This window comes from Sylvia atricapilla, chromosome Z (genome assembly GCF_009819655.1).
Source record: "Sylvia atricapilla isolate bSylAtr1 chromosome Z, bSylAtr1.pri, whole genome shotgun sequence".
Lineage (NCBI taxonomy): Eukaryota > Metazoa > Chordata > Aves > Passeriformes > Sylviidae > Sylvia > Sylvia atricapilla.
In genome coordinates this window covers 43,515,797-43,539,466 of record NC_089174.1, presented here as the reverse complement: position 1 = coordinate 43,539,466, position 23,670 = coordinate 43,515,797, and the positions used below count along the sequence as shown (strand labels likewise).

The following is a 23,670-nucleotide window of genomic DNA, read 5'->3' as shown; positions in this document are numbered from 1 at the left end:
CAATGAGCTTTAACAGCATCCAACCAAGAAAACAGCTCTCCATGTAAAATGGATAGTAGTCCTATTTTTAAAATTAATTTCAGAAACATTTGTCAAGGAAAAAGCCATTCATTGAAACCTGAAATAGTCACAACAGCATTGACATAAAGTCACATGAAGACAGTAGTACTCAAATAACATTGTGATAATCGAGTCCTCCCTTACAAGGGACCCTTACAAGGTAAGCACATAAAGTGACTGATCTACATGAGGCAAAAATGGACAGAAACATCAATACCAAAAATCAACAATAAGCTAATAAGTGAATTCGCACTCCCAGTGCATGTCTCTCACTTTCTCAGCACGCTTAATGCCAGTGCAGACATATCCAAAGAGAAACTCTCATCATAAGGATACCTGAAAAGACCTTTTCTACCACCCTTTTGCACAGACTATACAAGACAATCGTAAGATATCATCATTTCATCAGTGGAATGTTTTCCAAGAATACCAGATTGCACAACAGGGGCTTGTGATGTCAGAAGTTGTACATATGACCTCAAATGTTATTTCTCCCACTGATGTACTACATTAGATTTACTAGCATTACTCTCAACTCTAAATTAAGAACAAATGGACTTTGAAGAAGTACACTGCATGCTAGATTTGGTTACTGTAGTCTAAGGCACTGCAATACTGCCCATTCCTACTCCACTGAGCAGACTTGTCTCTCATGAGATGATTTACATATCATTCAACTGAGAAAAACAGATCAGAAAGAAGATGGGAATCAGTGTGGCACAACCAATTCCTTGTCAAGAATGCACTAGAAGGAGCCCTTTTAACCACTTCTATTTTCACAGCAGATTGCAGAATGGACACTGGTCATGCTAAAGCAGTGTTTCTACATGTAGCTACAGAACATAAGCTATGATTGTAACTGCAGACAGCTTTCGAACTCTGGCAAAACAAATACCAAACCAAAACTTTATAAATTACATTCTAACTGAAACAATCTTCAGTTTTCTTAGATGTCACATGACTTAATACCAGATTAATAGTAACAGCTAAATTAATAATGATATTAAAATTAAATCACATTAAAATAGTCTCACCTCTTCTTCAACCAGTGCTCTCTTCTGTGCAGACCAGTTGTAGTCAGGATAGTAAGCTATAGTTGTAGCACTACCAAAGTCACAAAGTTTAATTGTCCCCTGATTACTAATAAGCAAGTTTTCCACCTTCAAAGAGATGTAGAATAACAGATTTTAAAAAATGCCTTTTTTGCCCTGTATACTAACACACATGCTTTTACATATAATCTTACTTGTGCATACATATAAAAACTAATCACTTTAGCCAAAAATATTGTTTGTAGGAGAACAAAGATTTTAGACAGTACTGCAGTTTTATACGGTAGCAACATAGCCAAGTGTTCAAAGAAAGCACCAAGCACATCATGAACAGGAAACATTCAGGAGAGCAAAAAATAAACTCCAGGGTGGGGCGGGGGGGAAGTAATTTCATTAAAGCCTAAGAAAAGGGCAGTTCTTCAGATGAGAACTTGTCGAAGTAGTGTCTTCGAATCCAAATGTTTTCAGGCATAAAACTGAACATTGTTAGTTTAACTGCAGTGAGATTAAGTTTAGAACTGCTATACATGAAAACAGGAAGGTACTAGTAGAGAAGAAAGCTGCTAGGAGACACACAAAGACACAGCTGTGATCCTGTGCAGACACAGAAAACAGCTATTTGAGAATCATGTGCTGCCTGAATAGTTCATCATCCATTATCTCTGCCTTTTTCTACTTCCTAAATTCTAATCCTCCTGTATTGTTAATTGAAATGTGGAAGAAACTTAAGCAAAGAGTAAAAGAATTTGGCATGTGTACTTGGAGTCAATCACAAAAGGATTGAAAAATAAAATTTATACCTCTGTGTAAAGTTAAGAAAAGGGGTCAAAGTTAATTGCCTCAAAACACTGATCTACAGTTTTCTATGCTGCTGACCTTAGTTTAGACTGCTAAAAAAGGTAGAACAGTTAAATGATCCCTATTTGGCTCCTGGCTGTATTAAGTCCTCTGCCTCCTGCAGCACAACAATCATGTACTTTTGTTTTACAGCCTCTGCAACATGAGACCAACACAAAACCAAATTCCCCTCTTTTTTCACATTTTATCTCTGTCAGGAAGATATGTTCCTTGAGAAGAAAAAGCCGTTCTGAATTACAGCATTAGCTTAATGTCTATGCAGCTGGCTATGAAAAATTGTATATTTATTAGTAAACAGGGGTTTTTTACTTTTTTTTCTCAGAAGAGAGATGCATCTTTTCCACAAAATCTAGGGGCAAGCATATAGAAATTTCAGTGAAGAATGGTTAACATGTCTTTGACACAACCTAAAAGCCTGTTCAACAGTACCAAGAGGAAAGAAAAGAAAAGGAGTGCTCTGTCACCAAAGCTAGGTAAATATTTATGGGCGATACTAATAGCTAACATCAAAGCTTTCATCAAGAGTGTTGAAAATAATTAACATATTTACTTCTAGAAGAGTGGCCTTATTTTCCTTTTTTCAAAGTAATTGAGTACATGCTTAGAGGAGTAACAAATTTTCCTATCTTTATATTCAAATGAAATCACATCAGGCTGGATACAGACGTGTCAAATTTAGACACTATTCCAAGAGTAACAATCTACCCTGTCTTATTTTTTATGCTAATAAAAATTCAAATATGCTCATAGTACAACAGAATCTCACTGGTGATTAGCACTTCTTTATCTAAGGTATATTGAACAGGTAAAGGTGAGCCCCGTCTTCAAAACACAAAATTCAAACTCAGGTAAGTCCTTTCAAATCTCCAAAGTTCCTAAAAGTAAAACACCTTCTACAGCATAACCCTACAGATTCCAGGTAAAGGCTAATAAAACGAACAAATAAAATAAACCCCTAAGAAACAAAATCTAACATGAATTATGCCTACCAAATTCTACAATTTACATTAAAAACAAGCACTGAAATACAACGCCAAGTTACCAGCTCTAAAACTAACAGCTTACTACACATTCTCAATGGCTATGTAATCTTTCACAGATAATTCAGCATTCTTCTCCTTCAAAGCTCTTCTTCTTCTATTAACCCAGAACTGCAGTGCACTAGTTGTAACTGACTACATTATCAAAACCAAAATATTTAGGATAACACAGTCAGCAAAACATGAGACTACTTTTCTGCCAGCTTGTTTCAGATAGAGTACAAGCAGTTTCCAACCACAAGCACAATGAGAAGCAGTCTGAAGATATCCAAGTATTTCAGTGATGACCTTCACTAACATTCAAAAGTTATTGCAAGGCAATAGATCAAAGCTCTATGCTCAAGAATCGTTTTTAACACTGATCCAGCCCAACACGCCCTTCTGCAGTTCAGAAGTCCAGCCTTTATTTAAATACTGTAACATACCTTTAAGTCTCTATGAATAATAGGAGGCTTCTGCTTATGCATATGCTGCACTGCTCTGCAGGTCTGATAAAAGATCTTCAGAACTGTGTCACAAGAGATAAGTCCTTTGGATTCTACTTTTTTTAAGAATTCCACCAGCTGTCCTGCAGCAAATGAAGAAAATTCACATAAGCACACAGAGAACACAGCAAATTCTGAAACCTTGACACAAACAGACCCTTGTCAAGAAAGATCTACAGTTTCAAGTTATATTAAAAAGATTTTTTTGAAAATACAAGTCTACACTGACTACAGTGACGAAAGAATGCTCTAAAGAACTACTCCTACTCTTCCTTTTTCTGATGAGTCTCAAACAAAAAATCTAATAATTACCTCATATATAAGACAAGGTTAAACTGTAGCCTAAAAGACCATGATCTTTAACCTATAAAAGGTAAGTTTGAACTCTAGCTACACTGAACCATGCTATCTTCTACAGTCATTCCATGCTTGTAAGTTAACAAGCAACCTGTGTAAAACATCTGCCAGAAGCAATGTACACTGCTGCAGAAAGAAATAAAAGTTTACCTTTACACAGCTCTGTAAGCAGAAGAAACTCTCCCTGGCCCGTGTCTGATTCTTCTTTTCCTATAGATGCTGCAGAGCAAAACTGGACAATGTTGGGATGACCTGAAAGTTTTTTCTGGAGAGAACACATTCAAGGAAGATAACTCCGAAGTTCATTGATACATATTGCATTGATACTATTGCATCCAGTAGTTCATTTGAATTTGCTAGCTTAAAACCACAGAAAGCATAACAGCTGCAAACAATACCCTAACCAAAACAGGGAAATACACGCCTCAGCTATAAGAAATCTGAGAGAGTACTCTAAGGTAAAGTAATAAAAAGTCAAAATAAAATATGGAAAAATCCTTATTATTACAGCTCAGAGGAAATTGGACTCAGTAACAAGTCTAGTTCTTTTTGTCTTTTGACAAGGACTACAAGAACCTAGCATGAATAGCAGGGACACCTTCTAATTATTAGCTGCTTCTCTAGATAGCTGATCAAGAAAGAGCTATTGTACCCTCTCCTACCTTTCCCACGGGAAGTATTAAGTATTCCATGCTTCAATTTAAAGTAATTAAAATAGCGTTCAAAACAACTAGAAGTCTAAAAGGGCAAGGAACTTACCCTCCCATTGTTAGTAGTAGTTTTTCATGCTAAAACCTTTATCATGTTTCACTTTCAGTTCAAAAATTTGAGGTATCACTTTAGGGCTATGTAAAGGAGAGTACAGTGTAAATGATCTCAACTCCTGCCAGTGGGAAGTTATGTTGCATTATGCCTGTCTGTGCATACATTGAGACTCATGCCTATGAGACAAACACAATCTATTTACAGGATGCGTTCACCAAATCTAAAGAGAGAAAAGCAAAGACACTGTAAGTAGAATAAAGCTATTAAAAACAAGCAAGTTGGATCCACACAATTCACATTAATCTGATCTTACCCATCTCTCCACAGCCTTCTGTTCAGAGCTGCAGGAATTAACTGCATTTCACAGCCTTATCTCAGAAATTTAGCAACAATTAACCCTTCATCATGTTGTACACCTGCTTTAAGTACTCTGAGCTGTGAAAAACACCCAAAATGTTTTTCACAGCTCAGAGCAAAGAACTCAGTGTTAAATTGAATTCTTTACTCTTGGCAAAATAAAGTCAGGGTAGATAGAAATGTATAGTGCTACAGTACTCTGTCTTGGAAGTGTACTTCTAGTAAGTGGTGTTTAGGCTACGGTTTTGCCAAACATATCAGGAATCATAAAAAGAAATGTCTGAGTAGCTTAAATTAGTATTCAAAAGGAAAGTGAATACTCAGAAGAGAACGCATCAGCATACCACAGCCATTCACTGACTATCGAAATAAACTGAAGGTCCAAGAGGAGCCAGGCCAGGGACAAAATACTGAATTTACTAAAATCAAGAATTGAAAACACTCTGAAATACACTATACCCTTCTGAATTACACTCTGAAATTACACTATACCTTACTATCACTGAAGACAAGGAGGACAGCAAGGACACTGAGAAACATCTGATTGTTCCTGATGCATGTAGTCTACTGGAATTTCTTCCTTAATATCTAGCATTACTTCTTAAAGCCAGATGTACCCAAAGCAGAAATTAATAAACATTGAGAGTAAAAGCAAAGAGCAATAAATCCCACGCATGTGAGGAAATTCTACGTAAGATCTAAGTATCATCATAATGTCTCTTGACCACATTCACACACCTGCAAGAAAGTCCAAGTAAGAATTTCACTTCTTGGCAGAAGTACATGGCAAGGTATACACTAGCTACAAAAATTATCTGCAAACACTGTATTACTACAATTTTTGAAGAACTGAACTTTCTGGATGCTGGTACCAGATTCAGGACAAACCACAAACCCAGATCTCCAGAAGGTCAGTCCTCTTAGGCAGCGTATGGCATGAAGAAAAAGAGACTCTGTACAGCAATCTTGTTTCCCAGAAATCTCAGGCAGTTAAACATGTTACAGAAAAGGATACCATAAAACAAACTTCCTGAATGATGGCTTTGTTCTTTTCCTCTTCATTAGACAACAATCGCTGTCAAAATAATTGAAAAGACACAGTTACTGAAACTCACAGAATAACGGTGCTTAGATTTTTTTTTTTTTTTTCACAGAATATGAAGGATAAGCTACAGTCAAAAACCTAAGGAGCTGTAATGGGGCAGTAAACAAAGCTGGCTTATCATACATTTTGACATTCTGTCATGAATAATACCCAGCTACCTGGATTATTAAAGTTTAGTGACTATCGAGCAGTTCTAATTTTTGACACTCTTGAAAGTAACTGCTCTGATATATAAAGCCTACAGTCTGATGGCTGCAGCATTGTGGCCTAATAAGGAAAGATTCACCTTCTGTCTGAAATACTCAGGAACAACTGTCAATTCACTCTAGACTAAACTCCTCAAGATTACATAGCCCAGCTTTTTCAATGGTTCTTGTGTAATCAGTAGCAAAATTAAACATTACTAGTTTCTAGTATTATCTGGATTTGCAGTCAGCATTTGACTACAATCCACCTGAGCGTTCACTACAAAAGTACTGGTTTTACAGAACAGAGGAAGTATAGTAATGGTTCACCTTTCACCTGTTATTTTTTAATGGGGCTACTTCTAGAGGACTTTTTGAACATATCGTTTTGGTCACATGTTTTGTTACTGTAGGATGTGGAATTAAATGGAAAAAGCCAAAGTTATTACTGGTAGTATAATGCCAACTTACCTATCCCACCCCTCATACAACTACCCTGTTTACAGCTGGTTAGCAGAAGCCTCTAGAAACAAGAATCCAGAGAAGAGTCTTTAAAATTACCAGGCTGAATGTTTAAACAATAAGTCAAAGTGTGGAGCATTATTTTTAATATTAAGGAAATTTACTCTCAAAATAAGAAGGTAGGCTAAATCTGCTTCTGATGAGTGAAATAGATTCCTGTACTCCACTTCAGGTAATTATGAAGTACTTTTTTTACCCATGCAACAAAATGTTTTGGACTGGATCATTAATTTCTATGCCAAAAAACCCACAAACAAACAAACAAACAAACAAACAACAAAAAAAAACAAACACAAAACACCAGCAGCACCTAGAAGACCACTTCCTCTGTTTGTTACCTGAATATGAAGATATTAAGTGCACGGGTCTAATCGGAATGACTATTTTAAATAGTGGGCTACAAACACCATTAATATACTGGATTTTTCCAAGTTACTTGCCCAGTGGCATGCACCAAGGACTTATTGTCATGCTAAAATATCAAGCTAAACTACAGATCTTACAGACCTATAGTGAAGTAAATTAACATTACCTTCAAAGCATAATCTTTGCCACTTCCAAGATCTTGAGCTTCATACACAAAAGCAAAACCCCCTACAAGAAGAAGGCACATTAAGTCAGTTTTAATTTCAATATTCAGGTACACCATTCTTTTTAGTCTAACAGAATCAATACATGAATTTAGATACATTTCTGAAGGTATCAAGCACATGTTTTTCAGTATCTGGTCAAGATTACTGACTTAGGAATAGAATGTCTGAACTCTTGTTTTCTCCTACATATGCCAAGAGCACACTGACTTAGTTACTTTCCTGCATTTTGTTAAGTCTGCATATGCAGACTTCTTATGAAGCTTTTTTTTTATTAAAGGTCTTTATAAAACCAAAAAGCAGTAGAACAAACATTACTGGATAAATTCAGTTACACTTTTTGGCATTACACTGCTAACACTTTGTATAAAAAAACAGCAGTAACTAAGGAAGATAAATGCTAAACACACACCTCCTATTTTTAAGGTAATTGTCGTGCTTTGGGCTTCATATTAAAAGCAGAAAGCTTTTTCAAGCACTGAAGCACACATTCCAATAAGGGTAATATTGTTACTAAATCGCAATGTGTCATACAATAAAGTATTTCCCTTCCAACTCCTTTTGTCAAACTATCTATTTTCTCAAACACTTCTCTTTGCTTAAGCACACTGTGCAAGCCTCATTGAGATAGCAGACATTTGAGGGTACACAACTACACATTTCTACTTCAGTGATTGCACCTTATTATCAAGTACAGAAATGCTAAACAGAATGGAGTTCATTAAACTTTCCAGATCTCCAGGGAAAAGCCAGTGATATCACACCTGGTTAATTCCTACTTCATTGCACCTGCAGAGGTCAAACCCAACTGTTACGACCTACAAGATCACCTTTTACAACTAAGCCCCTCTCAAAACATGAGCTTCAAGTAAGTTTCCTATTCTGTCATTTCAATCTTTCACCGAACTCAACTCAGCTCCACATAACTTGGCTCACTCTATGCAGTGTTTGATTCACTACAACTGCAACACTGCAGCAGATACCATGTTTAATTCCATGGATTTTCTGGGATACCAAATTAGTTAGAGCACGTTGTGAAGGTACTTTTAACTTAATTTTTTTAAACCATCTGTTATTAGTGAAAAACAATTCTTACACAAAAACCTAACTAGTCCTACTACTTCATTCTTAAAAGCAGTTTTACAGTTTGATGATGGCTCCCCTGAAGAAGTAGTCTATTAAAGCAGTTTTAATACACCCTTAGTAAGGATAAGTCTACTGGCAAAACTTCTCCTCTGCCATAACAATTTACTCCAATTTACTCCATGCCGCCCGACTAACATATTTACAAACATTCAGAAGAAATATTAAAAGCATTTTCAACAGACCTCTACAAACACCTGTATAGCAAACCTAACTTAGGCAAATTGTAAAATGGAAGTTAAGAGAGGAACAACTCCTAGGGACGCCTAAAGAATATAATTACATTTGGGGTGTTTTCACTCATTTTTTTCCACTCACGTAAATGTTTGTAGGTGGTTTTAAGACAGTTTTCTGAGGCTTTCTGTATCAGCAAAAATCATCTTAGTATCCCCCCATACAGATCACCAGTGTACACAACCCATCCCAGCTATTGCCCAGAGAGACAGGTTTTGCATTGCTGAGGCTTTTCAGAGCCCCATTCTCAGAAGACAGCCCAAGCTCTCCAAAGTCATCTCAAACAGTATTTTCTCATACAGAAACTGGGTTTATTTCTTTTCTGTAGACACAAACTCTCACACATTCATAATTCTCTTACAGAGATTTGAAGACCCTTGCTTTTCCAACCAAGAGATTTGGATTCTCCTTCAAGTCAAACCTAGGTGTCACATAATACTGAATAATTTCACTGCATTTACACATTAAGTTGGATTTTAAACTGTTCTTTTTTACCATGTCCCTGTTTTTCACATATTCACAATTTTTTTTTCTGATAAGCAGCTTCACTAAAATGACAGCTAGAGAAGCATCAAAATCGGGACACCAATCACATCACAACACTTCTTGCTAGTGCATTTCACTCACTGTTTCACTGCACACTTAACTAGTCATGAAAAAGTGAGGGTGTGAGTAGCTTCCTGTTTGTAACTATTTGATATGACTTGTCTACTCCCCTCCCAAATAGTGACCAAATCTGTTCCCATCAGCTTTCAGTGGTTTATGTTTCAGCTATAATTTGATTGAAACAGTATAATTTTAGGCTGGACTGTAAGTTACAGTGCATCTTACCTGAAAGCTTTTATATCAGAGTATCAAAACAGAAAAGATGCTCTGTTATTGTTGTCAAGCATTGACTCACAAGCATTTTTTTTTGAAGCCCAGTAATGCATTTGTGTCCATTGCAAAGTAACACAATGAAACTTCCTCAAGAATGAAGGATGGCCCAAAAAAGATCTGTACATTTTCCCACAGCCTTGAGAAACAGAGATGTAGAATATCTTGAAACTTTTGGAGCTCCCCTGCATGCAGGAATTGCTACAGCCAAGAAACAACAGCTTTAAAAAACAGAACCGACTGTTCTGCTGCATGTTGAGAGCATTGTCTACGTTTACAGTAAAGAGAATGCAAACTAGAAAGCTGCTAGGTCAGGTGCTTTAGTTGTTGTTTAGGAATCACCTTCCCCCCCCCTTATCTGTCAGCAAATAAAACTAAAAATGTCCACAGAAACTTGACATTAAGCATTCTTTGTGCCCCTGCTGCTAGTGATTCACAAATTAAATCCACCCAAAAACCTGGACTTAATTAGGTTATCATTGCCCTATGAATCTAGTAGTTGCAGAAACACAGAATTGTTCCTATAAGCTTAGCAAACTATAATACCGTTCACATTCAAAATACTGAGGAAGCCCTGAAGTATCAAAGAAAAAAAAAGCTGCTTTAATTGCACAAGTTTTACCTTGACGGAAAGCAGCTTGTAACAAGCCACCTACCTATGTGACTGCAAGTTATGACATCTATTTAAAAAAAAAAAAAAAAAAAAGAGTCTGTACCCATTGAAGTCTGTACTATTGATATCTTTCTGACTAAGGAATGATTTTTTCATTATGGTAAAAGCTTTAGACTCAGATCAAACAGATTGAATAATGCACCCTTTTTCTCGTCTTGTTTCTCTTTTTGTGTGCTCTTTTGCCAATGTTTGTTACTCAAAGGAAGTATAAGAATTCATTACGCATGAAGAATGGTGTTGAATCTGTGCTACAGAACTTTACAGAAAAAACAACAGAAAAATGTTCCCCATTTTTCACAAAACAAAACACCTGGTTTATTCTAAATTGTTCAGTCTCGTATACAAAAGAAGCAACAATATTCACTAATTAGGCAGGAAATCCATAACTATTTTACTTGAGTAAAACTGGGGGGGCGAGTGTCTGTGCACTTAACCAGAGGATCCCCCTCTGCTTGACACCTGAGGCCACCATCATACCACGGGAAAGTAGGGATTATATGTAAAGGCCCTCACCAAGATCCTCTAAAGTCTTATCTGCAGTGAGCTACTGAAATATCCAAGCAGAAAAAAACCCCAGGAAACCATATTCTAGGAGTGCTCAGTCCAGTCTGTGACACACTTAGTCTATTCTTGCATTTAGAGGTATATCAACACAAAAGATCATCATCAGCTCATCCCCCACAGGTTGCTGTCAGCCTCCTGCAGCAACACACCGCATTTTCAATCAGCTCAGTCCAACCCCAGCAAGACACCTCTGTGAAACAACCAGAAAAACGCATCTAAGCAACCTGTGCAATCAGTCTCAGCTTAGAGCACAGCCAAACATGGATCTGCACCAGCACTGGTGCACACTACAGAGCTGGAAGGAGTTGTGGACTATGGGAACAACTGAACCTGTGCTGCCACATGATACTATGCAACGCTAAACCACAGGCTCTGTTCACACCAGCCACAAACAAAGCTGAGAAAGCTACAGAAAAGGCTCTCTGTCTCAAATCCCAGTTCACCATGGGTTTGAAATACAAATTCAGAAAGCAGCACTGGATTTTCGAGTAGGGAATTTGTCATGAAAGAACTGAGAAGTAAAACAGATTCTATATTTGTAAGCATGGAAGAGAATACATATAAGCCACAGTTGTGGACCCATGTATCAGAAGGTACAACACATACAGAGCTTAAAAGATAAATGCAATTTGAGCAACAAAATAGATTATATGCTACAGACAAATTCAACTCTTAAGATAGCAGGAGAAGCTGGGACTTCTATATTTTACATCTATTTCACCTTTATACTCAATATACTGCAAGGGTTCTTTCAGACCAGCTATACTGGTCAGAAAATTATACTTTCCAGAAAAAGCAAGGAGCTAGCTTCGGTTAGCAAAATAAGGAAAGAAAACAACATAAAATAAAACCGTAACACTGAGACAAACATGGAACACAAAGCAGTGGTTACAGAGAAATTGTCAAGAACCATAAGGTTAAAGCATGCCTTAATTTAAATAATCTTTAAATCATCTAACCTGGCATCTTTCCCCTGACATTTTACAATGCCTGTGTCAGATTCTGGGAAACAGCAGGCTGCTGCCAAAGTGAAGTAATAAAACACCTGCTCCAGAACCATAACCTAATAGCATATATGCCTAAAAAACAGCTCCCTGCCCTAATTTTCCTTTGTCCTTGGGTATGGACTGTGGTCACTGTCGGCAAGAATATTACAGTATCAGCAGCACAGACAGTTATTTTAGCATTCACATCCTACTGAGCGCTTACATTTCAGTCACAATCCTAACAGTAAAGAACCTGCAAGTAAAGGCTGAAGGCAGAACAGGAGAACATGACATTTAGTACTGTTTTAAATGCAACTTAATACATAAGAAACTGCCAGGCTCTCTCTAAGATCATATGCTAAAAGTGCTTGAGCATTCAAGCAACAAATTATTGCCCTTAAGAAGATAAAGCAGTGAAGACCTAGTTACTGTTGTTTTACAGCACAAAAAATTTTTAAGTATCTTAGGAGCGGTTTGAAGTAGCTAATCTTAACCAATTTTTTTTTCTATGCTGATCACCAGGATTTTGCAACAGAAAACTACTTAGTAGCAGACAATTACAAGAAGAAACTACAGAAATAAACTCCAATAATGAAAAGGAGCTCTAAATAGAGCTTTGAAGTATTTAACCTAAACAACATCGACCATCTCTACAAAGTTAATAAAATATTTAACTGCAGTAGCATGGAAAACTTCACATTTCAATCTTCTGAGACCAGCCTTCAATGGTTCTTCTGCTTAACGAAATACATATTCTCGGACCACAAGGACAAGACAACCTAAATTTCTGCTAATAACTAAATAATTTACATCTATCAAATATACCATCTTTTCTAAAACAGATTAACAAGTCGTGTGCCAGGCTACTTCTCCATAACTTCACCTGAACTGGAAACTGACTAAATATTTAACTCCTTGTACTCTAGCAAAGTCCATGTGTACAGTAAGATCAACCTCCTGGCAAGTGCGTTTAAAGCTAACACATTCCCTGCATTCCAGAGTTTTCCAAACAACCCCAAACAACAGGGGCAACCTTGCATATTTGGCACAATATTATATATTGCCACAAAAACAAAACAAACCAAACCAAACCAAAAAACAAACAAACAAAAAAAAAAAAAAAACGTAATCCAGAATTTCCATTAGGTCCATGCTAGATTATAAAGACCTTGACAGTTTACAAACTCCTCTGAGTTCTGCTATGTGGCGAAGGCATTTCAAACCACGAAGCAAGCGAAGAGGCGGTCGCACAACACAGCGGCCCTCGGTGGCTATTCCTGAGGCAGGACAGTAACACCACGCACCGCTGCGACCACTGGGGACACCGTCCCGCCGTGCCCGGGACAGCGGCCCGGCGCGGACACCGCCAGCCCCTCCCGAGAGGCCGGAACCGCCGCCCCGCCGCCGCCCGCCCCCACCGGGCGCGGCCTGCCGAGGAGGAAACCCTCCCGGTGTAGGAACAGCAGACGGAGAAAACGAGAGCGGGAGGCCCGCGGGGAAGCCCATCCCAGCCCCGCAGCGCCGGGGTCCGCCCCGCACGGCCCGGCCCTGTCGCCCGCTCCTACCTTCGGCGATGACCCGCTTGATACGCAGCTTCATGTCGCCCATTTCCACCGTCTGCCCCACGAAATCGTTCTGGTCGCGGCTGGCGGCTCCCAGGGAGCCGGGGCCCGCCAGGAAGTCTAGGGCGGACTGCAAGAGCGACATGGCCCCGGCAGGCAGTGGAGCAGAATAGGACGGAAAGGGATGGAAGCAGAGCGGGACGGAGTTGGAGGGCTCCGCCGAGGCACCGACAGCCGCGGCGAGAGCCCGCCTGCCTCCTCTACCGCCTCCTCAGCCGCTTGTCCCCCAGCTCCGGACGGCTTCCGGGAACGCTGCGTCACTTAGGCGCTGCCGGCGCCGCCCGCAGCCCGGCCGGGCACGGCCCCGCCCCGCGGGAGGAGCTCCGGCTCCCGCCCCGGCGCCGCCCCTCGGGGCGCCTCGCGGCCTCCCGCTCCCGCCGGCGCCAACAGTTTTTCCTAACCGGCTTTAACGCTGTGCTAAAATTCCCTGAGTATTTTGCTGCCAAGTCTCACATTTATCTCAGCTCATAACAGATATCCCAAAGTAAGAAGAAACAGCTGAGGATGACAAGACGGCAGGACTTTGTTTCAGCAGCAGCATGCCTGATTGAAATGCCATTAAATAAATGTATTGTCTGAGAATCTTGTTTCTCTATCAATGTGTATGTTTTTAATGTATAAAAATTACTAAATAAAATTCCATCCATTAAAACTGTTTATATTTAAAACTTTATTGGTTTGTTGCTTATGCAAGAGATTTGACTGTTTATAAAGGCTCTTGACACAAATAGTCAAAATTCCAGTCCAAAAATTATATGCCGGTAGGCATCAAGTGTGAGATTTGATTGAAAAAGCTGAACCAATTGTTGCTTGAAATTTCTCAGATAGGTCAGTCATAGCTTACAGTGGGAACATGTTCTCAGAAAAATTGCAGGAGGAGTAACTGTCTGTTAGACATGAAAGAGCTACAAGAAAAAATGTAGGATAGGCAGCAGGAACTTTACACTTGAAAAAATTGGGATGGATTTGGCACTGCAACTACTGCAGGTAAGAAAGGAGAGCCTTGATATGAATGCAGCTTTTCTGGATTAAAAAAAGTTTAAAATAATACCTGGGTAATATTTTACTGACTGTGGTTTTAAATATCCAGGGTCATACTGGAGAGGTCAAGCAGATTATTCAGTGAGTGCAGAAGGCTCTGCAGTGATGGGGGCTGACCCCATTTTCATTTATTGATAACGCAAAAGTGTAGTAAAATGCTACCATTTTTAAGAATACATGATCAGAAAAAAGTATTATTTTTATTTATGCAGCTTGAGAGGTCTATGGGTTTGGTGTTAAAGTTGCTGAAGGTGGTAAGGTTTGTACATTTATATGCTGGCACAGTTCCTGTTGAAAAGCAGAGGAAAACAAGGTTGTGCCATCTGTTACTAGTTTGCATCCCAGTTCTGACAACCACACTGTACTCCAGTGGGATGCTTGAGCTCCTGATTAAAAAGGTCTGCTCTAACCTTCCCCTTTTAACTCTCACATAGTCTTCTTTCTTCTACAGCTTCACCCAGAATGCACCACAAATCCTTCTAGCCAAAAACCTTGGGTGGGGAAGGTGGTAAAGAAGGGATTCCCTCTTGTGTCATAAGGTGAAGGCAGGGCAGAACCATAAGCTGGGGGAATTATTCTATAAAAATTCAAGTAGCAGGTAATAAAGATAGCGCTTTAATTTTCATTCCAGTAATTGCTTTCAGCTTCTTAGGGATTGAATTAATTAAACAGCAATGAATCTGCATTCTACTTTGGATTTCTCTATACAACCTTTAATCAAAATATTACCAGAAAATGGCACACATAATAATGTCTATAGATCTAGATAGTGTTCATTAGGTTCAGCACAGCTGAAAATCTATTTTAGAAGTACAACTCAGAAGGAAGATTAAATACTTCCTCAATGTTTGTAGTTTTTATTGCAATTTCTCTTGTGATGTGGTCCAAAAGAATGAGTCATGAAGCTAATCCTCACAAAAAGCAAACAGAAAAGGCTTGACCATTCTTAATTTAATATCCTTGACTTGCATGCAGAGACCCTCCATTTCTTCTCAGATCACAAATATTCCAAAGGCACTCTTAGAGCCAAACTGGCCCTTCCATTCAGTCATTTTCTTTCCTAATTGGCTATCCTAGTGAAACTATGCCCTTTTGAAAGATTTAGGTCTAGTTCTGCCTCACACAATCCAGCAAAAATCAGTAGCTTTGGGAAGTGAGCAGCGAGTAGTACTTCTGTGTTACACTCAGATAATTTTGTGCAACACAGATTTTTCATTCATGTTGCTTTTTCTATTAGTTACAAAACCTAATGCATAAGCTGTTGTGTTCTCCTGATGTATATTTTTTTCCTTTTGCAGATTATAACCTGCTATATGTTGAGAGATTTTTGTAATGTACTCCAGCTGCATATTTCAAATAAGAGCCTGTTCACTTGATATTAAAATAACCAGGTTAATAAAGCAATATTTGAAGCATTTGGAAATAAAGATATTTAAATAGATCTCTGTGTATGTATGCTACATTCTAATTTAGCTAAATTTTCAGCAATAATTGTGTTATTGATTTGGGAACTCTTTCTTTATATCTGAGTTCTAGTATAAGTTATTCTTTTCTAATAATAGGAAGATAGGCCAATGATCCAAAAAAAAATTACTTCACTGGTTTTGTGGAGCAATAATTTTGTCTCTAGCTTTGGATTAGACACTACAAAGTCAGCAGATCTATGTTTTCTCTGTTTGTTGGCTTCAAACAAGCCTATATCTTTTTGCTTTTCTTTAGGAAAATTTTATATAGGGCAAGTTAGCTACCCTGTGTAAATAAAAATAATTTACTGGTTATTAGAAAATTTGCTGAAATTTGTGTACAGGGTCCCTGGAGATTGAATGTAGAACGTATCTCTTCCAATCTGTAGTTAGGGATTTCTTCTGCAGTTGCTGCTCCTGACTTCCTTGAAACACCAATCAATGACAAGGAAAAGAAAGATTTGGAGTCTATTCAATTCCTTGAAGAAAAGGTCTTTAACTTTGAAGCCAGAAAGCAAAGTTAAAGAAATGTTTCAGGAATGTGTTCTTACTGTCTTAAATACACTGCAGGGTTTTGGGGTGCTGTTGCTTTACTTGTTTGTTTGTTTGTTTGTTTGTTTGTTTGATGATAAGCCATGATGAACAGACACCTCAATTGAACAAATAATTTCTTTAATAAATTTAACAAAATACTTTTTATCGAAATGGTCTTCTGTGAGAACCAAAGCATTACTGTTTCTCTTTGGAAGGGTAAAGAATCATGACAGTAAAATTGATACTAGCTGTAATTGAGACAGCTGTAAAATTGAGACTATATGCCTGTTTACTGAACTCTCTTTCAAAAAGTATTTGTAGTCATTTTACTTTGTCATTTCTGCAATCCCTTGCCATTTAAACATTGTATCCCTACATTACTGAAAATGGAAGTTACTCTGACACTTCAGAATTAACAACGTACATTACCATTTCTTAAACAACACCAATCTGAACAAATTTTAATAAAAGCTAATAATAGATTTTATGGCCACATAAACTGGATTATTTTCAGGCAAGATACAATCTAGAGTCCTGTGAGACAAAGGAAAACTTGTCATTAAATAAAAAAGAGCTGCAAAAAAATCCCACAAAGGAATTACAGAAATAAGTTTTATTTTCCTATGGAAGAAAAATGTGCCTCATGTATAGGTCACAAGGACGCACTGCAGTACTCCTGTGCTAGATCAAGTTAACTGTACCAGGACAGGTAAGGTACAGGTACAGATGTACAGTGACCTCACCAACTCTGGTCTACCAACGGAGCAGTGGATTAATCAGTCTTTGCATGAATGGAAGAAGCTTTTAAAAACTTGCTTGAGACTAAGGATATAATCAGCTACTTGCATTTGGTTAGACTCACCACTGGAGCCTTTATCTTTCTGTTTACAGGGGCAAGGTAGCCATACTGCTTGCTTGTTTATTAAAATTCCCTGGTATTACAGCAATTATAGCATTCCAACATTGTGTCTTAGTTATCAATTTAATGATAAATTTGCTTGCCAGAATTGCTATTTTTGGTATTCAAGCATTTTTATCCTCTTTAGTCCTTGAAGAGAAGCTAAATTATTTTGAATACCCTCTCTGCATTTTATGGTTTTGGTCGGAAAAGTAAAAGGAAAGTCATGTCCTCCAAATTTTTTTACATTTTATTACATTTCAGAACTGGCCAAAATAAACTTAATTGAAAATTTATACAACCAATTCCAATTTATGTAGACATGGAAAATTCAAGTTTCAGAGAATTACTTTAAATGAATAAAAGAATCACAACATAGAAGTTCATCAATTGTCACAGATACAACTACAAAGCCATAATGTTGAAAGCAAACAAATAACACTACCTAAGAGCTAGGCATGTGTAGGGTTACAGTGACCAGTGTTCAGAAATGGGTATTTTTACTGATTTGTTTAAGCGTAACCAAAGCACCTTAACTAAAGCTGTAGTCATGGAAGTTCTGGCTGAAATAATTACAGCGATTTGTGCTATTTCTGCTCTCCTCTCACAGGGAGCTCGTAAAGTTATCTCAGCAACTTTATCCACTTCAGTATGAAGTTAATTGGGTAAGCAATAGCAGAGTTCCCTGGCAGAATAGGAAAGGCATCAATCCACAACCATTTTAGTGTCTGACCACATCAAAGGCCTAGGTTATTGACATTACTCAATAAAAGCTAAATACTATCCTAGATAGAGCTGTGTGCATTAAAACTGTAAGGAGACTGTGAAAGTCAGAAATCAAATACAAGTAATATTCAGGATATCTATGTACTACAGAACGCCATTTTTGAAAGAGTAGATAGAGTATTTTCTTTGACTGCTTGAAATTCTACCTGATTATTAAACCACACATTGATAACATGAATCATTCTGGAAAGCTTAAAACACAAGTTTTTTTGGTATTTACCATGTAAATTCTCTTCCAAAGTACCCATAGCATGCTGTTTTTTCATAGATTGGCCTCTTCAAATCCAGCTCCCTAAATGAAAAAAAAGAACAGTCTTACACTTAACTGCTCCAATGTATATTATGATCTAGACACATCAGAGAGATTATCAGCATCATGCCTGGAAGATAATAAAACCTAGGTGTTATTTTCTTCCCTACACGATTTACAGAAGGAAGAATAGAGAGCTTATAATTTTAATTTTTAAGTGTCTACAAAAACTGAGTTTTCCTCCAATGTCAAAGAGATACAGTAAGTATGCAGTTAGTCTTTATAAATGTTACAGTGCAGAAGCATTTTAAACAGAAAACAGTTGAGCTATACCTGGGCAAGCATCAATGTGTTTTCTGTTATTTCAAGTGTTATATAGAATATGTTCTAATGATACTGTGGCAAAAAGAGAATGATCTCAAAAGAAGCTGCCAAAGATGATGATGATGATCTACAAAATTAAGTAACTATGGAGGTTTAACTGCTTATGTAGAGACACAAAGTCTCTATTTAGAATAGAGCTTTATATGACATAATTATGACCAGATAAATCATAATGAAGGTGCAAATCATGCTTATTGCCTTTTAGCCTGCATAATATAGTGGATTGCATCTGTGATAAATTGTTAACTACAGATATCTATGTAGAAATTTCTCTTCATTTCATGAAAGACCTGAAACATTTTTGTCTGCTTGGGCTTTCTTCTGTTGATATTATCTTGCTTTAACTGTCCTTGAAAGCACACGTAAAATAGATGATGCATGCTGTAAACTGCTGGAGATAATATTGATGGAGAAATTACAAGGGAAGGAAAGAAGTACAAATACTGACAGGACAATGAATAGACATTCGTGTAGTTTTGTGGACATTCATGATGTAGAGCAGCTAAGTCTTATTTCAAGTAATAGTTTGTGCAACAGAGTCACATACTGCAATGGCTATTGTAGGAGTCACGTGTACTTGATCCTAAGCCAAATGCCATTGAAATATGACTGCTGACTAAATGAAAAGTAAGACATCATGAACTGTGCCAATGGATAGGTGATTGAAATGGACAGCCAGCATCATTTATAGGATTTTAAATATGGTGAGGTAATGTTTAACAAGGAAATATTCAACCTCAACAATGCTCATGGTTTATTGCCTGTTTTCTTCCTTTCCTACCTACCTTCACCACTTCCAGGAATATGATAGAGTGTTTCTAAAAAGCAGCATTTTTCAATATAAGATATTTCAAGATAAATGTGTGGAATCACCACACATTATTAGCCATGAACTGCCATAAGGATAAAGCCAGTTTTGATTGTATTTGTGAACTGTTAACACTTGGAAAACACTACATTATGGCAGTAGAAGTTGCCATTATGCCTTGCATTATCTTTGACTATTAAAGTTATAAGTCAGCTCTGCTCTCATCACATATATTGCATAATTTGAAAACGAATGCAAAATGCTGAGCACACCAGCAGAATGTTGATATAGCTTGACAGAAAAGTATTTCCTTTTTAAGGGAAAAATTTCCTATTCATTAACATGTTGATATTTTTTTCCCTCAGAGACAAATATGCTCAAGATTGTTCTGGAATACAGAGCAATTAATAATTTTAATAGCTCTGAATTTAAACCAGAAGTGAATCATTAAAAGCATTTTGCTCAAATAATGAGATAGGTAGCATTATGTTTTAGTATTTTAGAAGAGAGCTTTTAAAATCTGCATTGCTCAAAATGACTAAGTATGTTCATGGTCTCAGGTTCTTGCCGTTATCTATCTCAGCCTCGAACTCCTGTGTCGATTTCACAGACTTAAAATAAAGGAGGAACTCACAATGTGGTTGCTCCCTTAAAAGCAGAAAGAGATGGTGTTTCTCTCCTTTACCTGAGTATTCCACAAAATGTCTAAGAGGTCCAGATTTGGTGAGAATCAGCCAAGAGATTAGGAAATTACTCAGAACTAAGAAGAAGAACCTGTACCCTTAAGTCTCAGGAAGACATACTAAAAAAAGGCAAGAAGATCTGCTGCCTTGAAGTTTACATAAAGAAGCATATGAGTTACTCATAAATAGGAGAAAAATAATGAAAAATGCTAGGGTCAAATTACAGCTCACTGGAATGTAAGTTGGTAACTGCTGATAAGGACAGGTACTGATCTGTTCCTCTCCTCCAATCCTTTCTTCTGTCAAAGAAAAGAGTGATTGCAATGCTTCTTTAAACGTAGGGATTGTATTTGTCTAAGAGACTTGCTGTTTCAGGCCCAGGAATATTCCAGAAATGGTGGCTGCAAAAAGCAGTGCTAATAGGTTTGGGTTTGCATGCCCTGTCTGATTTCATGGTAGCCTCAGTGACCTGATCACAAGTGAATTTTCACTTCAAGAATGTTCATTTCGTGGCTGTCCTTGTTCTAGTTTTTAAATTTAGACAATAGTTCAATTACAATAGTTTTATTACAGTAGTTCAGATCTTAAGAGAGCATTTAAGAAACATTAGTTGACTCCAAACTGTGACATGAGAGCACCAAAGCCTTTCAGCTGTCTCATAAGTTGTTATCATCTGAATATCAAAGGCACAGAGCCCAACATTACTTTCAGCTGTCTCATAAGTTGTTATCATCTGAATATCAAAGGCACAGAGCCCAACATTACTTTCAGAAAAAGCCAATATTTTTGTTGCCCTTCAGACAAGGCTGAGATATGGAGCCTTACACAGCCCGTAAACAGACTGGAAAGCCTAATTATCTAATGTTAAACTTTAATTCTGCCTCACCAGGCACACTACCACCTGGCTAATGAATTGCAACGTAGCTCCCTACAAGGGTTACTGGTAGATAAACATGGTGTAATTTAGGCTGCTAACTTATTCAGTGCACTTTGTGACCTGATTTATCAACTGCCTCTTGTATGTTGTATTGGGTGCATGGATGAGGGCAGAGCAGAAATTATATCAATTATAGATTTATGATGAAGGTGGCTTTCTTGAAGTTATAAGCCAAATAATTAAACTGTAAGAGATAACATTAAAAGTATGATTCCACACAAACCTTATAATCACTCCAAGGCATAGATCAAAGTTTTTCTGGACAATTTCAAGCAGTTCTTCTTCAGATCTGTCTGATGTTCCATAATGGAACACTAAAATGGCAAGAGGGTGTGAGACAAATAGCATATGATAGCTGTAGAACACAAGGATACAAGCCAAATAGAGTTAATACAGTCCTTCCTGCTTTTTGCTTAAGAGAAAGAAAAGGCTTATCGTATGTATCAGAGTAGAGTTTATTAACATCCTGTCACCATAAGAAATGTTAGGAGATATCTTTTTGCTTTTGTATTTTATTCCTCAGAGCCTGGTCAAATTTCAGACATAGGTAACATTCCTTTAAAACAAAAGAGGTACTTCATGTCATCCTCAGCTACTGCCGTTCTTCATCCTTCAGCTTCAGCTAGACACAAGGATTTCATGCCTTAAAAATTGGAGACTCTGAATTCTATAAATATTTGTGGCTTGGTTTTGCTTTTTTTCTTTTCTTTTGGTTTTTTAGAAACTGTTTTAATTGTGACTATCTTCCACTTTGCTAATTATGAGATTATGATGTCCATTTGCCATTAACCAATAAGCTGATTTATAACTTCTTTATAACATTAAATCATGTGGTGTTAATATACATCTAATTAGACTGCAGTTACCTCTATTATCCATATTTTTCCTTTTGTTGTGAGAGATGGTTAGCATGAAAACAATTTCTATAGGAGAGCCAGCTCAGTTGTCAGTGTCAGTGAAGGCTGGCAAGGTCTCAGTGTAGCATACAGACAGTAATGGGCTGAAAACACTTTTGCATTTCCACTTGACACGTTTATCCTTTTGTTAATCTTTAATCCAGCCTTCAAAGACTTCAAAGGACATTGGCTTTTTTTTGTCTCCTATCTTCTCATTTCATCTTTATTGTTAGTACCAGAGATCTCCATAATTTTCTGTTAAAAAGAACACTCTTTCCTTGGCTAGAGACAGGTTCAGGTGTTTAAGGAGGGTCTTTGAGAATTACTGGAATAAAAACATTCCCACCTAACTCAAAAAATAAGTGATGTAGATGTTCAAAAATGACTCTCAAAATGTGCATGTGAAGAGATCAGAAGTTTGTTTGCCTTCCCTCAGAAAAAAAAAAAATGGTCAACAATTTGCTAACCAAAACTCATTTGTGCTTGCTTTATTCCCCTTCTTAACTAACTGCAAACTATCAGAGGTCAAACACATGTACAACATCTGAAGCAAGAAGTCTTGTTGCTAATTGGGATGTCTAGATACTGTGTGTTGTTGATCATAATCACATCCAGTGGGATTCTTCTCTGCTCCATTCAGAAAGAAAGAAGTTTTAAACACACTACTGCAGTGAAACAGTGGCCAGATTGCTGCTACATTTTACTTACTTAGAAAATATTATGTAATTATGTAGGATACAGCAGGTACTCAGAACAAGTATTTGTATAAACTAGTACTGCAAATTGCCTAGGCAAATATCACTGTTTAATAGTCATATTCTGCTCACATGGAAGTGTCAAGGTGTCAGTAAAATATCTCTTTCTACTTCCTTGACTTAGTTATAAAAAAAAAAATTAATGCACAAGAAAGTGCATTGTTTTTTGGGTAAGTACATAAGACTAATAAAAGTTTTTCTTGTCTTTAACACTAAAACAGTTGAATTTTGCTTTTAGTCACACTCTACACCAGAGAATAGTACTGGGAAAAAATTAGGGTAATTTCAAGTGCATCTTAAAACAGGTTAGTTACAACCAAAATGATCATATTGCAAGTTGCAAGCTGAACAACTACATCTAGGAAGTGCTCCCATAACTGTAATGTGCTGGGCAGGCCAGGCAGGGGTGCTGGGCATGCAGGTGGCTGCAGAACACCTAAAATGCAAGGATGATGCAAAGAAGTACCTAGATCTGGGATGACAAAGGAATTGGAGAAAGAACACTACTGAGAATGCAGTTTTGCTTCAGGACCATCCTAGTCTGTGTCTTTGGCTTCTCTCATAAGGCTCCTAAAAAATTCCTGGAGTCCCATTCTACTATGAGAAAAGATTTTCTGAAACTGGAGAGAGGCTGTGATGGTGGTAGGTACTCTGAGACAGAATTTGTGTTTCAGAATTTGGTGTATTACTTTTACAATTGCCCTTACCTGGACAAACACTCTTCTACAGAAACCAGCTTTCACAAGAGATTTTGCAATCCA

At 37.5% G+C, this 23,670-nt stretch overlaps 1 protein-coding gene across 6 annotated transcripts in view; it reads right to left on the bottom strand.

The window, feature by feature from the left end:
- The window catches only part of GAK (cyclin G associated kinase), a 66,089-nt gene extending 52,336 nt beyond the window's left edge, over nucleotides 1-13,753 (bottom strand). For all 6 annotated transcript variants that reach the window (XM_066338780.1, XM_066338782.1, XM_066338785.1 and 3 more), the window contains exons 1-6: nucleotides 13,418-13,753; nucleotides 7,319-7,380; nucleotides 5,990-6,049; nucleotides 4,003-4,117; nucleotides 3,436-3,578; nucleotides 1,095-1,220 (exon numbers count right to left, since the gene is read on the bottom strand). In XM_066338780.1, coding sequence (XP_066194877.1) covers nucleotides 1,095-1,220; nucleotides 3,436-3,578; nucleotides 4,003-4,117; nucleotides 5,990-6,049; nucleotides 7,319-7,380; nucleotides 13,418-13,559 — 648 coding nt within the window. In that variant the 5' untranslated portion in view covers nucleotides 13,560-13,753. The remainder of the gene's footprint in view (nucleotides 1-1,094; nucleotides 1,221-3,435; nucleotides 3,579-4,002; nucleotides 4,118-5,989; nucleotides 6,050-7,318; nucleotides 7,381-13,417) is intronic.
- Nucleotides 13,754-23,670: the final 9,917 nt, after the last annotated feature.